At 42.4% G+C, this 18,257-nt stretch overlaps 1 protein-coding gene across 16 annotated transcripts in view; it reads right to left on the reverse strand.

The window, feature by feature from the left end:
- bahcc1b (BAH domain and coiled-coil containing 1b) overlaps window positions 1-18,257 on the reverse strand; it is a 421,144-nt gene that overhangs the window by 185,751 nt on the left and 217,136 nt on the right. For all 16 annotated transcript variants that reach the window (XM_069930138.1, XM_069930136.1, XM_069930134.1 and 13 more), the window contains 7 exons: window positions 17,308-17,553; window positions 16,029-16,241; window positions 13,061-13,419; window positions 7,655-7,753; window positions 5,245-5,374; window positions 2,948-3,065; window positions 858-933 (listed from right to left, as the gene is read on the reverse strand). In XM_069930138.1, coding sequence (XP_069786239.1) covers window positions 858-933; window positions 2,948-3,065; window positions 5,245-5,374; window positions 7,655-7,753; window positions 13,061-13,419; window positions 16,029-16,241; window positions 17,308-17,553 — 1,241 coding nt within the window. The remainder of the gene's footprint in view (window positions 1-857; window positions 934-2,947; window positions 3,066-5,244; window positions 5,375-7,654; window positions 7,754-13,060; window positions 13,420-16,028; window positions 16,242-17,307; window positions 17,554-18,257) is intronic.

An 18,257-nucleotide genomic window follows, 5' to 3' on the forward strand; every position in this document is an offset into this window, starting at 1 on the left:
ACTCAGGTGGCCGGGCGGGCAGGCAAGCAGAGAGACGCGACCATGACTCAGGAAGCCAGGTGGGTGGATGAACGGAAGAAGCGAGCGTGACTCAGGAGGGCAGGCGGGCGGAGAGACATGAGCACGACTCAGGAGGCCGGGTGAGCAGAGAGATGCGAGCGCGACTCAGGAGGCCAGGCGGGCGGGTGAGACACCAGCGCGACTCAGGAGACCAGGTGAGTGGGCAAGTGGAGAGACGCGAACGCGACTCAGGAGGCCAGGCAGGCGGGTGAGATGTCAGCGCGACTCGGGTGGGTAGGGGGGGGTTGTATTATACATGGGAGTAAAACTTTTCCCCCTTAAAAATGGGGGGGGGGGGGGGGTGTCACATTATAAACGGAACACATTATACACGAATATTTACGGTATTTATCCCATTCCATCTGAATGTTAACACACTGCACCTGTTTCCACCAGCCTTCCTGCCAGTGCATTCCAGATCACAACAATTTGCTCCGTGGAAAAGTTGCATCATTTCCTCTTTAGCTCTTTTGCCAACTAACTTCCGCAAGTGACTTTAGCTGGCAGTGTAGAAACTGTGGAGAGATTCCTACTTTAAGATAAATGATCCTTGATGACAGTCTGTTTCATCTCCAGCCTCCCATGTTAATCTGTCTGTGTTTACTTCTAATTTCCACTTTTTTATGATTTTCTTTAGTTATCATGTGCAAAGTTATAGCATTCAGCACCATTCTTATGGTGTAATCAAATATCCATGACCTCATCTTGAATTCTAATTCATTGGAATAGGAGGCAGACTGGACGAGTTTTCAAGTGTCTGCAGAGCGCAGTGGGGAATGATCACAAAGGGAACTCACCGCTTCCTGCAGCAGTTGCTCCAGGGAGTAGATTCTTTGTCGGTTTCCTCTTTCTCCTTCAATCACAACACCGTAGCTAGAGGAAGGCAGGGAAAGCTAGTTACTGAGACGCAGTGTTGATACATCCGTCCACGGATGGAAATATTTATGAATTGTGTAATGGGAGAGAATATCTGTGTTGACATGAGGCAGCCCTTTAAATTGCTTCCTTAGCTCCAGCAACATGAGCCAGTAAGACTGTGGACTATTACACAGTACAGCCTGCCAAGCACACAATTCTCCCACTGTCATCTGCACTTGGGAATGAAAGTCAGCCTGACTTGCCTCATACCAGGGAGCAATGGAAAACCACTTTATCTGTGAGTCTTTGAGCTGCTTCGAGATTCAATGGCCTTGCTTCTGGATGAAGAATGGTCGAAAGGGGAAGGGGCAGGAAAGCCAGCAAAACAGAGGAAACAATCAAAATGCATTTGAATAAGAATTTTTAAAAATGGGCAGTGCAGTTCAGGTCGTGAGCTGAAGAAATCACTGGAAGCACTGTGTCTGTTTCTATTGATTAGCTGGATTTAATAAAGAAACAAAGGCAGTTTCCTGGTGTTGTCAACAAGGGCACTAAATAGTCATGGAGCACAGTTCATTCTGAAAATCTGAATGCCAGAAATCCAGATCTTGAAGACTCTCGCCAGAAATCCGGACCACCCGGGAATCCGGACTTCTCAAAACCTCTCGGCTTTTGCGTGTGTGCACGCTTAAGTGCATGGCGGCAACAAGCGACTGTGCAGAAGTTGCAGATATGTCAGAAAAAAATACTTTTTTGTGTGTACTTTGCATTTTATGTGAAAAAATATTTTGTTAATAAACAATCAAAATGTTCCTGTTTAATCTCTTTAAGTTTAAGTGTGCTGCCTGAGAATCTGGAAAATCTGGACTGATCAGCCCGGATTTTAGGACTTTTACGATATGTTGACATCAAGACCACTGTTAGTACATAAGGCAGTGGATACACACATAGGACGTGGTGTCACTGGTATTGACATCAGCAGGAGTACTTTAATTGTTTGGTTAATATTGGTTGGATGCAGCAAAGTCCAAATTAAATGCAAAAGATTTAAAAGTGAGCAGTTCCATATCTGTTTGTCAGGTGGCAATGAGCATCCAAACATTTCATATGGAGGATACAGCATTCATATACACGCAGCAGCAGGACCTGCCATTGTTATTAAAGGGATAGAAAGGAGGTGTGTTGCTCCTTTGCACATCTATCTATTGACCCACAGCTTGCTTAAGACTCACTGCGCTGCAGTGGAGGACTGTTCACCCGTGCATATTGCCATGAGTTTCCTTGATTATCCTTTGCCTCTCTGCCCAATTTATGAATTGGAAAAAAAAACGAGCAGGCAGACTAATGAGGACCATTTTGCCGTCTGGAATCCATACCACTCATACCAACACAACCTTGAGTCCAGAACCCACAAAAATACACTCAGTTCATTATATTTGTATCCACCTGTTTTAAACATGGTATTAGTTTTCATTCTTGAATTAACATGTTCTTGGCCCTGCTTTCACTGCAGCTGCCCTGTTTAGTTACTGTGTTACAGGGAGCCAGGGCACCAATTCCAGTTATTTTTGTAGCAGTCTTAAATATGAACCAACATTCCTCATCAGCAGGTTGTACTTTTTAAATGACCTCGAAGAATTTAAAACCTTCAGAAATTCTGTGATCTGCAGATAAAATCAAGATGATTGATGAGCATTTAATGGGCTAGAAGCAGTGAATATGCTTTCAATCGCAAATGTTTTGAAGCAAGGAACTAAAGATTGAGCTATAAAATTTTGGATCTGACTTGTTCCTTGCATTGCAATTGTGTTTTCCAGAATTCTATCACTCCAATATCAGGAGGCATTCAAACAATGCTTTGGACTAAACTTCTTGATTCAGTTTATGCCTCAGGTGACCAACAGGGTTCTATCAAACGAAGGAGCTGGAAACAAATTCCCAGGTGAAAATCTGATGTTTGATTTTAAAACAATTCAAGGGACATCAAGATTTCACTTAATTACGGAATGAAGGAAAAACTACATCTTACATGTCAGGTGACTGGAGAATTTTAACACTTCCCGCGTACAGCAATTTGTCCTCCTTTGGTATGAGAATGCGAAGTCCTTCTTTGAGATCTTCCTTACTGATGGCACAAGTCTGAGGAACTGATAGAGAAGAACAAACATGATTCTTTAGATTGGTTCCATGTGGTTCAATGCTGAACAAGAATGATGAGTTTGTATGCTCGGTGTCTTTTACAGGTATTGCTAGCCATGAAATTGTCCTGACTGGGTTAAGATAAAAAACCTGATGCTGGAGAAACTCAGCTGGTCCAACAGTGGACTTTATGTAGCAAAGATGAAGATACATAACCATTGTTTCGGGCTTGAGCCCCTCATCCAGCTATGGAAGAATGTCGGCAGGCACCTAAAAAAAAAATGGTAGGGGGGCAGGGCAGGAGCATGGTCCCAAAGACGGGAGGTAAAAGGTGAATAGGGAGGGACAGCACACCAACAAACAGAGGGAGGAAGGATGGCTCTGTGAATGGAGAAGGAAGGGGTGGAGAGCTGGAGGAAAGAAACCAAGGGGAAAGGGAAGGGAGGGAGAACAGAGAGTTGGCCAGCAGACACCAGAGAAGTTGATGTTAACGCCATCTGGTTGGAGATTGCCCAGATCAAAAATCAAGTGTTTTTCCTCCAATTTATGGGTGGTCTTTGCGGGATTGTACATGAGGCCATTGACAGGCATGTCAGCATGAGAGTGGGCACATGGAGATGAAGTGGTTGGCTGTTGGGAGATCCCTGTCTCTGATGCAGAGTGAAGGTGTTTAGCGGAGCCAGTCTCTCTGATGTAGAGAAGGCCACAAAGGGAGCACTGAATGCAATGAATCACTCCTACAGCTACTGGGGATTGGGTTAATTTGCATTGCCCTTCTACGCTAAAGTAAGCTGCTAGGAATTGCTTTATTCCATCTTAAAATACTGGTTTCAAAACAAGTTCACACTAATAGGTAACAAGAGAGAAAAAAAAATCAAGATAATATCAGTTGGGTTTTGACTTCTACGAGAGAAAGAAAAAAAAAAACTACTGAATTTCAAGGAAAGGTTAGCTATTTGCATTATGTTGATAATATTCTTTCAGTGATGCTTCTTTTAAGTAAAGTAAATCTTAATTTCCTGCTGGGGTAATAGTTGTTATTTAGATATGGGTTCTCGTTATAGAACTAGGCAGAGAAATGGAAATATGAGATTTGGTTACTTTGGTGGGTCAAAGTATACAGTATATAGTAATGGCAGGACTCTTTAAAGCATTGATGTGAAGAGGGATCTGGGGGTCCGTGTTCATTGCTCTTTAAAAGTTGCCAAGCACGTAGATAGAGTGCTAATGAATGCATTACAGCATGTCTTCAGTGGTTTGGGCATTGAGAACATGGGTAATGAACTAATGTGGCAGCTACATAAAATTAGATTAGACTGCACTTGGAACCATTATGTGCAATATTGGCCATCCCATTAGAAGAAGTGTGCGGAGGCCGTGAAAAGGGTCCGGAAGAGATTTAAAATGACGCTGCCCTAATCAGAGGGTCTGAGCTGAGCGATGGTCCGAGTTTGGACAAATTTGGCTTGTTTTCTCTGAAGCGAAAAAAGGCGAAGGGAAGGAATGACAGAAGTTTATGAAATTGGAAAGGGTAGACAGTCGCCTCTCGTCAAATACTGAAGGACAAACATTTAAAGATTGGTGGGGGGTGGGGGTGGATAAAGGACACCTGTGGAGCAAGTTCTTTGTACAAAGCGTGATAGGAGCCTGGAATGATTGCTGACATAGCGCTGGAAGCAGACATGACAGTAGTATTTAAGAGGCTTCTAGAAGGGCACAAAAGAGAGTGGGTACATGCAGCAGAATTTTAGTTTAATTTGGGTATTACACCCAGCACAGACATACAAATTAAAGGACCTGTGTGTGCTGTACTATTCCATGTTCTAGAAAAGTCTGACATGGTCTTGAAAAAGTGAGCCTAACTTGAGAGAGTAATTTGCACAAATCTGAGAAGAGGCAAACCAAGTATATTGTCAGAATCTGCCCCCTAATGATTTAACTAAAATAATAAAAATGATATTATTTGCAAGAGTATCATTGTTCTTCAGCAAATAGATGACCTTGTCCTTTTTTTTACATTTGTACTGTACCTGGTCTGTAAAATGTTTGGTTTGCTCCAACTCTGTGTGTTCTGAGAACTGCAGCCTGACTAACATCTCCGTTAATCGTTAGATGTATATTGAAACATCCTTGATTTATACATTGGCCATCTGTGCAACATTTCACAATTACATAAAAAGCCCCTACCGTACAATTCTACTGAGCAGCCCGTGGAGGCACTTGTATCTTCCTCAGAAAAGCTGCTGTCTTCATCGAAGGCAAAGTCACCCTCTGCTGCAAAACTCTCCAACAGTTTACTGACAGCTCGACCTTTTGTCTGTGAAAAGGGAATAGAACTTTCACAAATGCACATTCTGTTTATCTTTAATTCACAGGGTTGTGAGTATAAAATAAGTGAAAGTCACTCCTCTCGCAACTAGTGAAGCAGTTATCATAGGGTGCGCTAATCACGCTGCCGTCATAATTAACCCCCTCCAAGTTTATAGATAAAGCCTTACTAATATACTAAATGCTAGAAGAGATATTTCTCTTACTAAGAAGGGGTAGGGAGACACTTTTAGAGAGTCGCCCCAGCAATCGGCCAGCTCTTCAGCCTGGGGGCCGCCATGTCACTGAAACACAACTTTATTGAAACTTTGTTCAAACACCTGCTGCAGGCGGGGCACGACCGGGGCGGTTCCATCTTTGCTAAGTGTTTGCTCCCATCTTCACCAGGGGGTGTGTGTTGCTTCGAGGACATTTACTTTTACAATTTTACACTTTTCTTTAAATTTTTATTTATTTTAGATTTATGCATTTATCTATTTATTTATTTCCCTCCTTTTTTTTGCGGTTGCTTGAATTCTGGATATCAGGGATTCTACAGTCCCCATGTTACGAACGTCCGACTTATGGACAACTTGTACTTAAGAACTGGGTACTCCCCCAATTCGTGCATGCACACAATGTTACCTCACGAATGCCCCTTCTGGTAGGCAAGACATCGATGGAGCAAGAGTATGTGTTAACTTTTAATCAAGATTTTTTTCTTTTTTTTGCATAGAAAGGTAAAATACATACTATAAACATTTGACTAACTGACGCTAAAAAAGACCGTATGTACTTGTTCTGACTTACCTACAAATTCGACTTAAAGACAGAGTTAGGAATGGAACTCGTTCATAACCTGGGGCCTGCCTGTATTAAGTATGAGAATTGATTTCTTTGAAATGGTTTGTCAAAGCCTTAGTACTCAGATATATGTGGAAATGAAGTCCTTAGATCAACGATAAAACCTGATATAATGGCTCCAATGACAATATGGGCCAATTACTCATTTCCCCATCATACTGCTAAAACAAATATATTTATTGCACCATTATGTCACCAATCAATATGTACAATCCTTAGTTCTTTAGATTAAGTCATTCAAGAAATGAAAAATAATACTCTTCCACCAGAGACCAACCTGAGCATTAAGGATTTCACATTGACTTTTAAACATCAATTGTGGGATCGTGCTCTTTATTAAAAACTACCGAAGGGAAGTGGATGCTGTTAACTTGATTGTAAATGAATTAAGAAACATGAAACATTGTTTCAGTTTACTAAAGGAGTTGCCTATTTTAGTTCTGGTAGTCAAATAAATTCTGGAAATAACTATTGAGGGGCGAGGGGGAGTTACAGAAAGATTAACCCGAATTCGGCAAACCTAAGCATGAAAGGTCCTCTGCTGGGACAGATGTTTGCGAACATTAATCCCAGGATCTGTATTCACAGTGATTCAATGATGATCCTTGTTCCTCAAGTCTTACAAAAAAGAACGAGCACATTTTTTAAGGTGCACTCTGTACAAGAATGTAATAACAATATTGTGTTTCAAATTTATTTTTGTTAACATGATTTACTCAGAAATTCACATCCAGAACAGGCGATGCTGTAGCAACAGGGGCAGTACTCTTCTTTGAAATGTTGTGAATTTTTGAGGCAGACTGCTACTGTGCGCTGTGTTCGGCATAACTGACGAGGGATGAATTTCTAGGCGTAGCCGCCAAATGCGTGGCTTTAAAACCAGACAAGTGAACAAGTGATTTTTTTTGTTTAGAGATAAAGCACTGCAATAGGCCCTTCTGGCCTGCAAGCCCATGCCACCCAAATACGTCAATTACCGTACAAAGCCCTTACATCTTTAGAGGGTGGGAGGAAACTGGAGCAACCAGAGGAAACCCACGCAGGTCAGAAGGAGAATGTACTAACTCCTAACAGACAGTGCTGGATTTGAACCCGGGTCGCTGGCACTAAAATAGCGTTGCGCACACAGCTGCGCTAGCCTTGACACCCTTCCATTAAGAGGTCATTTTAATAAAATTTACAAACATTTGCTGTCTTTCTGCGAATCCATTTTGTGCATTTCAGTATGGCAGTTCAGAGAAAGCAAACACTTTGCCCACAATTTGATTGGGAACCAACCACAATTCTCAGTTCTTATTTAGTGATCATCAGTTAAGTCCTCTATAGTTTTCAAATCAACGGTTTATACAATAGCGGCTACTTGTTTCTTCAGGCCCAGTGAACCATTTCCTGAAACAGCTTGCCACAGTACCATGGTGCTCCTCACCTCTTTCACAGGGAGTTTGCTCTTGAGTTTGTTCAGCCTACTTCGTTGATGGTCAGCAGAGGTTGCTCCTTTCTGTGAGAGGCAGAGTCCGCTGGATTTCTAATGTGGAAAAAAAGAAGTTAGATTCAGTACAAATTGATTGTTATCAGTTACAAAGACATTCTACATGGATGCCTCAAGTACAGAAACGTTTTGTTCCAGGGGTACAGCCAACTTGCTGCCATTCCTTTCAGTCTCTAGCCATTAGTCGCAGGTAAACGTGGACTGAATCTGCTCTGTGCCCTTTGAGGTGACAAGTTGGGAACCATAAGACCAGTTCATCTTAAATTAATGTATGTGAAGAATGGAGACAAGCTGGGCCATGGGCCCACCCCAGTAACCATCCATCCCAAATTAAATGTAGAATTCAAAATTATGAAAATGCATGCATATTTTCTTCATGCGCCCCTCCAGCCCCAGTGGGTTTAACTTCCTGTGCAAGCATGAAATCCAAAGATTAACCCGAATTCGGCAAACCTAAGCATGAAAGGTCCTCTGCTGGGACAGATGTTTGCGAACATTAATCCCAGGATTTGTATTTACAGTGATTCAATGATGATCCTTGTTCCTCAAGTCTTTCAAAAAAGAACGAGCACATTTTTTAAAGTGCAGTCTGCATAAGAATGTAATAACAATATTGTGTTTCAAACTTATTTTTGTTAACATGATTTACTTAGAAATCCACATCCAGAACAGGCGACGCTGTAGCAACAGGGGCAGTACTTTTCCTTTGAAATGTTGTGAATTTTTGAGGCAGACTGCTTCTGTGCGGTGTGTTCGGCATAACTGACGAGGGATGAATTTCTAGGCGTAGCCGCCAAATGCGTGGCTTTAAAACCAGACAAGTGAACAAGTGATTTTTTTTTTGTTTAGAGATAGAGCACAGCAATAGGCCCTTCTGGCCCGCTTGGTGATTCTTGTAAATGTTTCATTCCTCAGATTTGGGAACTGGGCAAAATGATCATTGCAACAACGTAAAAGAACTAAAGTTTGGAATTCAGTTCCAAAACTATGCTGTTTGGAAACCCATTCAGTCATGCGATTATGGTTTACAGTTCCACAGATGGGCCTTTTTATCAGCACTGAATCTTAGCCATTTCTAACTGTATTTCCATTATGGTCACAGAACCCATTGTGCACAACTTCTAATAAAGAATTGAATAGAAAAAAAAGAAAATCCTTGATAGTGAGTTCAGGGGAAATGCAGCAACAACCGAGCTACAGTTTCCAAAGCTCTCAAATGCTGAGATGTCCTTGTATCATTTCTGGATCAGATATGCCATTGCTAAACTGTCGACAGAAATCAATTGCCATGGTTACTTCGCCATTCTATTGTTGTTAGAACGAGCAACTAGTGGGGATGGTAGCCAAACAAAACAGACCTTGGACTTATATTAAGAAATTACATGAGCTTCATAACCAGAGCAGTAATCACTGATGCAGTTCTATTGATCAATTGCCATTCAAATATTCTTTTTAGATCTAGATGTGTTACATTCTGGAGTCATTTGTCTGTTGACAGTTTATTATTTCTTAAAACCCACTGTTAACACTGGAAGTAAGACTCAAGGTGAAGGAATGAGGAAGTTTGCTGCTTTAGAAATGTTATGTCTCTGAATCACAGGCTGGAGTCATTTTCTCTAATACTTGGAGTAATCCGCTATGCAAATGTAGCTGGCATGTCCATTCACAACGGACATTTCTGATGTAGTCTAATTTTCCCGACCACAGAGAAATGAGGAGAGGGGCTGATTCCACTGTGGAATTCATCAACAAAATTTCCAAAAAACAAAAATCAAAATGAGGAGCAAATGTTTCAGAGCCTATGGTAGGTATGTGGAGAACCTTTTGCCTATGGTTGTCACCCTGGTGCATTCTGAACAGGCATATTTTATATTACACCTGCACTACCTGTAATTGTTTTAATGTCCAGTGATTTTAAAATAAAATATTGCAGATGCAAAACTGCAGAGTCATTTTAAATATTCCATTTTAAAATGAGCACAAAACTTTTAAATATTTTGACTGTGGCAGCTCCTTTTCCATTGGAAATATTTAACTGTAGTCAAATACTGAAGTTTCTGTTTTAATTTATACAACTGAGGCAACTGAGGTCCTTCACATCTATTGTACATATTATCACTGGTGGTTCCGATTGTTGTTTGTCTAACAGTAAACTGATCTGATTTCCACAGTTTCTCGCTGTTGTTTAGATTGTCAGCGACATATTGGTGCAGGGCACCGGAAACAGGGAGAACAGCCCCTGGAGAGAAGGAGAAGCAGAGGAGACAACCCTATAGATCGGCAACCATGGCAACAGATCAGTATGGGGTTCAGTGGCTGAAGGGGCCAACAGGTCGGTGACCATTGCAGCGGATCAGCAAGGGGTTCAGTGGCTGAAGGACCCTACAGGTCGGTGACCATGGCAGTAGATCAGCAAGGAGTTCAGTGGCTGAAGGACCCAACAAGTTGGTGACCACGGCAGCAGATCAGCAAAGGTCTTCATGGCTGAGGGACTCTCACAGACTGCGGGCAACCTGTGGCTGGTGGACTCGCAAGGGATGTGGTCTGTTGGAGACCTGCTCATGGGAATCAGATTTTGAGAGGATGCTGAAGCCAAGAAAGATGACCAAAGGGGTTCAGATGATGAACACTTCCTGATCGTGAGGGAGGTTTGGATCTGGGCATTGGGGTGCCAATGAATCAAACAGAAGTCTGTGTGGCTGTAGAGGCTGCTAGAGTACTGGAGGCAAACGGTGACTCTTTTCCTTCTCTTTCTCTCTTACTGTAAGGAGCTCTGGGTGACACTAATGGTGACTCTTTGCCTTATGGCAGGGAATTTCATGTAATATTACATGTTTTGTGCTATTACATGACAATAAAGGTATCTGGAATATTAAAACATGTTTATTTGAGATGAGTATGTTGCTGGTGAGTATGGAGTGAAATATGCCTAAACATGTTAGCAACTTGATTTAGTTCACTGTGACATCTCAGCTTTCTTTGTATGGATTAAGCAAGAGTTTTAACCAAGTAAATATTTTAATTTCCCTGAAATAAATTACATTCAAAGATGAATATATCCACAGTCATGGAAAGGACAGAGAGATCGATCAATTCTTCAGCCAACCTCCTCCGTGCTGCAGACGAGGTAAAAGGAAAATTCAATTTGAATAACAACAAATGTTCATAACAAGAAGGAGCACCTCAAAGCACTTCATGTTCACGCAAAGACCAAACATATAGAGGTACTAGAAAGAAGGGCAAACATTTGGTCGATATATTGGGTTTAAAGGAGAAGAGGTGTGAAGAGACAGAGTGATTTAAAGAGTACAAGACCCAGATTACAGAAGCCAATGCAGCAGGGAAAAGAAAGGAATAAACGTTGATAAGTCAGAGCAACCTGGAATTCAAGAGGTAAAATTGTGGCATTCATCTTGTGTGGAAACAGCAAGCAGCCATTTATAAGCAAGGACAAACAATTTAATATTTGAAGATATTTTCAGGAATAAGGTCAGAAAATCCTGTTCCCCACTCTCCAACCTACCATTCACAATATTAATCTTAGTGGAGCTGCAATACCTTTCCCATGACTTTTCCTTGTTATATCGTGGACAAGGCCCACCTACCCAGAGGAGTGGCTGTCAAATTTCAATGGGAGTGCAATGTCCAATCTACTTGGGAAGCACATGCCATTTCAACTGCAAGTCTGATCGAGACCTTTGGTCTTCAACTAGCAGGTGAAAGATGGAGGCAGAGAAGACAGTGGCTCTAGTGGCCAGGCACATTCATTTGGAAGGTTCCTGGAAGGCCAAGAATCCCTGTGCTACCCCACCCACCCACCACCCCCTTTTCCTCTCTTCAATCTCTCCTTTGTGGAAAGGAACACAGAGATTCTGGGATCCAACACCTCGGCACACTCTTCCAACTAGCAAAAGCGATTATCATTTCCATTGGCTTTCGCCAAATGTTAAGAATAGTCGGTTACGTCTGGGAGTTTTAAATCCAGGGAAGATTCTGCAGGACAGATGCAATAATAGGATTTAACATACAAAAGAGGGTGTGTCTGTTGGGGTGGGAGTCAGAGGCTTTGGTTTCTAGTCCCACACTGATCTTAGCTCTCAATTACCTATCATATGTAGCATGCAGTCACACACCTGTTCCCAAAAAGGGATTGATGGAAGTTTTAAAGTGGGCTCTTGTCAATTTTCCATGAATTTCAGGCAGTTTTACTTTCAAATTCTGGCAAGTGTTTTTGCACACTTTAGTGAATATCACACAGTGGCAAAAGCTGGGTTGATGCCAAAGTCCAGGCACTGTGAGCCTCCAGTTACGGTTCGAAACACAGAACTGAGGACTGCAGTTGGGACGAGTGGAAGTCAGGAAAAGTTTGAGGAAAATCCCAATGGTTTTTATGTCACAAGTCGCACAGGGAGACTTAAAACTGGAGAGAGAGAAAGTAGGGCATAAGGTTTAAAAATGAATTGTGGGTTAAAATGTCTGCATTTCATCTTGAGGAACTCAGACAGGATGACTGCTTCTGGTCAATGGTTGTGATGATGTGTACCTGAATTCGAGGAAGAGTCACTCCTCACAAAGAAGCTTCAAGCCTTGAGGAGCGGTTTCTTGACACCAGATCATAGCTGGAAGCTTTGCCTGGGGTTAATAGTCCTCCAGTCTACTGACTGAACAAGGAGAATACAGCAGTGAAGCCACCAGCCTGCAAATTGTTCAGGGTGCTAACAGCTTATCAACTAGCTCGCCGGTGACCATTTTGGGCATATGCCAGGAAGGGCCAGAGTCCTGGGGAACCAGGCTGTTGCTGAGTAACCCTCTCACACATCCCTTCCTCTCTTGCTGCTGTGGAGCCTGCAAGCAAATCCCATGCTTTTCATGAGAGAAGACTGGAACCCGGGGGTAATGCTGGAGTTTTTAAAAAAGAGCTCAGCTTGGGGGAGAAAACACGGAGAACTACTGAAACACTGAAGATTAGAACAACTAATCAGTAAAATGCCTGGAGCCACAGTGCGCTTACTAATGCACAGCAGATCTGTGCAAAACACTCATTTTGGATTTGAAGGCTCCCAGTGAAACGAGAGAGTCTGCAAACGTTGTGATTGTTGTAAAATCTCACAGAAAAGCTGGGGGATCTCAGCCAGTTTTGCAGCATCCATCGGAGGTAAAGATGTATTACTGGCATTTCAGGCATGACTCCTTCTTCAAGGTATAAGCTACACATATCTTATACCTTAAAGAAGGGCACGGGCCTGAAACATCACTAATATATCTTTAAATCTAAAAGATGCTGTGAGATCGGCTGAGTTCCTGCAGCATTTCTGTGTGTTTTATTACTTATTCAAAGCCTACCTTGAAAGTTGCCTGCAGTAATTTGCTTTTCCTGGTGACATTTTTACACCTGTTGGCTGTGGCTTTCTTGGCCTGAGTTCTGGATGCTATTTTTGCAGGCACAGACGCATCACTGGGAAACAGCCTCTCTCGGTGCAGCAGGGGCCGCAGATCAGATTCATGTCGATGCCAGATTGTCACCTCTGGACCCCCATTCGTGTTCTTCAGCTTTTTATTCTTTTCTCCTTCTTTCAGAGCTTTTTTCTTCATTGCCGGGAGCTTCTCACACTTCTTCACGACCAGGCCAGGTTCCAGGCTGTGCTTGATGGGGCGTTTTTTAATCTTCACATCCCCATCCACGCTGCGTAATCCAAGGGTTCCTGGAAAGCCAAGAAGAATGAACAATTCACACACTGGCCACTCCAAGAAGTGCAAATCAATGGCTCTCACAAATTTCTACAGGTAGAAGGTTGGTGGCACCACTGTACGGAGGTGCCAATGGTCAGGAGAGGAAAAAACTCCAGAGGGTTGTTAACCTGGCCTGCGACATCACGGGCACCAGACTTCACTCCATCGAGGACATCTGCAAGAGGCGGTTTTCTTAAGAAAGCAGCCTCTATCCTCAAGGACCCCCCCACCGCCCAGGTCATGCCCTCTACCATCGGGAAAAAGGTACAGGTGCCTAAAGATGTCCATTCAGTGGCTCAAGGACGGCTTTCCTCCCTTCTGCCATCAGATTTATGAATGAACAATGAACAACAGACACTAACTTACTTTGTTTCTTTCTTTCTCTTGCAGTATTTTATTTATTTTGAAATGAGGCTTGTAGAAATATTTGCATTGTGATGCTGGCACAGCACAACAAATTTCGTGACACATTCACGACAATGAATTTCAATTCTGATCCAATGGTATCATCTGATCTCAATCCTCCACTTTCCTTAAACTTGCCTTTCATGTTTTCTTTAATCCATGGAGCCATCAAACCGAACCAACAGGACAAAATCCCAAAATCAAGGGCTGAAACAGTTTTGCCAAATGGACGTTGTTTTCTGAAAATCAATGGTGTAGTGACGGTCGTGTATTTGGACAAAAGTCAAGAGGACTTTTGATGCCAAATACAAAAGTAGCAGCTATTTGTGAGTTGTCCGTCTGCACAGTAAGGGAGTGAAATGAAACTTCAAGATATTAAAAGCCTTTCTCATTGTTCGTCGACTGCAGCAACAAATCTTTGAGTGGTTTATAATGGCCATTTGGAAACAGTCTATGGTCAAAGGCTATGCCATCAAATTTCCCATTTACAGTTCTTTCCCCCAAAAATAAATTCATACCTCAGATTTGATTGGAAAGATGTTGTGGCAGTTACATGGGGCAGGTGGTCCCTATTATAACAGATTTTATTGCAAAGTACATTTACGAGGCTTTTGTTTGGAACTTTAATGGGTGTTTTTAATGGTTGGCTCATTTTAGATGAACGTAATGCTTGAATAGACTACAAAGGGCAAACTTAAAGAGGGTAGGCACACTCTCAGCCAAGTGCTTCAAAGTCAAGGTGCACATCCACTGAATGAGTTTGTGAAAGCGCTGGTTTGAGTTGGGAGACAAAAAAAAAAATCACATATCTGAATAGTTTCTGATACCAGTGGGTTTTGAACGAATGTACGAGGCAGGATCAGGCTGGTAGGATCAGCATTTATTATTCGTCCCTCCCTAACTCCAATACAACCGCTCGCTGGGCCACGTTAGGCAGAAGATCAGAATCAGCCAGGACGCTCTGGGCGTGGAGTCCACATGTAAGTCAGATGAGACATGACAATGAGTTTCTTTTTACAAAGGGGTATTGTTAAATAAGGTGGGTGGTTATTCCAAATGAGGTGTTTTATCCCAGCATCCCTAATACTAAATTTGTATTCTGGATATATTGATTTAATTTAAATATCCTAAAATCCACAGTCTCTGGCTTTCCACCCAGTAACCATAATCACTACGTTGTAATTCCCAGCATTACAAAGACCATTTGCAGGTAGGGACCAGGGAAGATCTCCGCGTCGATGCTCTCAGGCCAGGGAGACAAATGAAATGGGATCAAAATAAACTACTTTACGAAGGGAGGGGTTAGGTTACATTTATATATACGTTACACATTTGTATTATTTTTTCAATCTATTCATTTAATAACTGTAGATGTGGTTTTAAAATTCTTAAATAAAATATTTAAAAAATACACTAATGTAGACATTGTCCTTCAGAGAATTAAAGTTTATCCCTGTGTCTTTAATACTTCTCAGGGAAAAGGATCTTCAGATAAGCAACGTGAAGGCCCTGAACTTTCCTCGGTCACCTCTGAGGCCTAGTCCAAGGCTTCTATTCAAAGGTGCTGCTGATGTTATGACCACTGATGCACTCACTGAATGATTTGCTTTGCAGTTAAATGCCACAGGAAGTGCTCCTTGCTGGTCTGAGCACACTCTTAAGCACTCCAGGCGATGTACGTAGACTGCAGTCAGATCTCTAGCTGCCATGAGACTCATCTCAATGTCAGCTTTTGGTAGTACTCAGGTGAACAACACAGTGCATTTTCTGGACTTTTCAGCTCCTATTTATTCCCCAATGGGTTGAAACACATGTTGTACAATTATGATGTCTCTGGTTATGCACCTGATATCACCAAAACACTGGGCATGTTAATTGCGATCAGAGGTGTCCAGTCCAATTTTGCAATTGGCACAATTTGCCCTGGTTACCATTGATTTAGAATTCTATAATATAGGCAGGAAACAGAGCCAGAAACCTAACTTTGGTACTTTGTCCCAGTCCAATAAGTGACATAGATAGCAAATAATGATGGTGAACACAGTGTTATAATTTACCTCCCATATCTGATAATATGAGGATCACCCCCAAATACTAGCTTCCTTACCATCCTGTTCTGAATCTTCACTAGATGTGTCATAAAACCTATAATGGTCACACATCTGTGATTACATACCCAGAAGGCCTTGTCTTTCCTTTTTATTCTTTGCTTTCTGATTGGCTTCCAGCTTCACCACAGACGAGGGCGATGGACCGGTCTCTGTGGTGGTGAGTGTCGTTGAGTATTCTGTGAGGAGACTGGCACTGGAGTCTTTGACTGACAACTCAGGGATGCCATCACTGCCATCTGCACTGGTATACGTGTGCTCACCTTCACTCAAATCTGGAACTGAGAAAGGTGCAAAGTAAAAATAAGCCCCGGTTTACCATAGAGTCCGTGTTCTAGAACACAGAAACAGGCCCTTTGGCCCAGCTTGTCCCTGTTGATTGGGATGCAGATCTACACTAATACCATTGGCCCACATTCCGCTCTTATCCCTCTACTCCTTTCCAATCTTAGAAACTATCCAAATGCCCTTTAAATGTTACAACTGTGCTTATCTCTGCCACTTCCTCCGGCAACTTGTTCCACATAATCATCACCCTCTGTATAAATGACTTGCCCTTGAATCTCCTTGTGTGTGTGGCTTATTCCTTTATGCTTTGTTCATTCGGACAACATACAGTTGTTCGGGTCCAGCCTTGTTTGTGCTGTCAGGCAAAATATAGATATCAGTTCTTCCCATCTCCAATAGGAATAGTGTTTTTTTTTTGCAGTGTTACAGACCTTGCTGTATTACATTTATATATACGTAACACATTTGTATTATTTTTTTCAATCTATTCATTTAATAACTGTAGATGTGGTTTTAAAATTCTTAAATAAAATATAAAAAAATACACTAATGTAGACATTGTCCTTCAGAGAGTTAAAGCTTAACCCTGTGTCTTTAATACCTCTCAGGGTATAGGATCTTCACATCCGCAACGTGAAGGCCCTGAACTTTCCTCGGTCACCTGTGAGGCCTAGTCCAAGGCTTCTATTCAAAGGTGCTGCTGATGTTATGACCACTGATGCACTCACTGAATGATTTGCTTTGCAGTTAAATGCCACAGGAAGTGCTCCTTGCTGGTCTGAGCACACTCTTAAGCACTCCAGGCGATGTGTGTAGTCTGCAGTCAGATCTCTAGCTGCCATGAGACTCATCTCATTACATGCACTAATCAGTAACCATTGTCTGCTGCCTCCTGCCTTACTGGATTATCTTGGATACCTGACGTGAGGAGGGTAGGAAACAGAGATGGTGGAGGGCTATCCACGAATGATTGTCCAACAATACAAGCTGAAGGTGGGAGTAGCTAAGACACTACTTGGAGAGGGACTTTCTACAGGATTCTGTGAACCAGCAACATACCAGCATCTGAAGAGAAGCCATCACTCTCTGTGGACACCCATTCCCTTTCATTCAACATCGTCTGAACTTCCTGCTGCCGCTTCTTTTGGCTGCTTTTCTGTACTTTGCCTCCAACTGCCTTTCTTTTTTGTTGAATTACGGGTTTCTTTTTAATGACAGAGTTCGCCTTCTGAACCACTTTGTTCTTTGCCAAAGTCGCTTTCGTGCTTGATGTCCTGTCCCCTTCCTCTGAATCCATTTTCATGCCTGTAATTTGAACATGCTGGCTTTTTCAAATATCATTTGATTCATAAATTAAGAAATTTCAATGATACCTGTGCACACTTCCTGCCCTAAAATGGCTACTTCCTGTTGTCATGGCTTTGAAAGTTTGACAATATTTCCATGACAAAATCCTCCTTCCATATTCACAATCAAAGCTGCTATGTAATCCTTTTACACCCTCTCCCCTTGTTTCACTCTTATTTTTGTGTGTGGGCCTCTCCCGATATCCCCTGCCTATACTGCAGGAATGGTCCTCTATTCCAACCAAGTCAATTTCTCTTTGTGCGTATGTTACATTTATCAACAAGGATTCAAGCTATTAGTTGTAAAATTAAAACCACTATGTTACTTTTAACTTGAAAACCAAAGCAGTTTGCTCTGGTCCAATTACAGTATATACTCGTGTAATTTTCAATACCAGGTAATAGTCAACCCCCCCCTCCCCCCCCCCCTTGACTGGCTGCCCAATGGAGCTCCCAGCACCCTGACTGCAGATCTTCACCCTGACGGCCCACCCACCCAAGTTCCTGATGCCCCAGCCACAGACTCTCTCCTTGGCCCCGACTGCTCGCCCATCCGAGCTCCCGAAGTGGCGGACTTACCACCCAATCCCAGCCATCCGAGTTCCCAACACCTTGAACCACAATGGCATTTACCACGGTCAAAAGTATGTAAAAATCGACCTC

Source organism: Narcine bancroftii, chromosome 3, assembly GCF_036971445.1.
Source record: "Narcine bancroftii isolate sNarBan1 chromosome 3, sNarBan1.hap1, whole genome shotgun sequence".
Taxonomy (NCBI): domain Eukaryota; kingdom Metazoa; phylum Chordata; class Chondrichthyes; order Torpediniformes; family Narcinidae; genus Narcine; species Narcine bancroftii.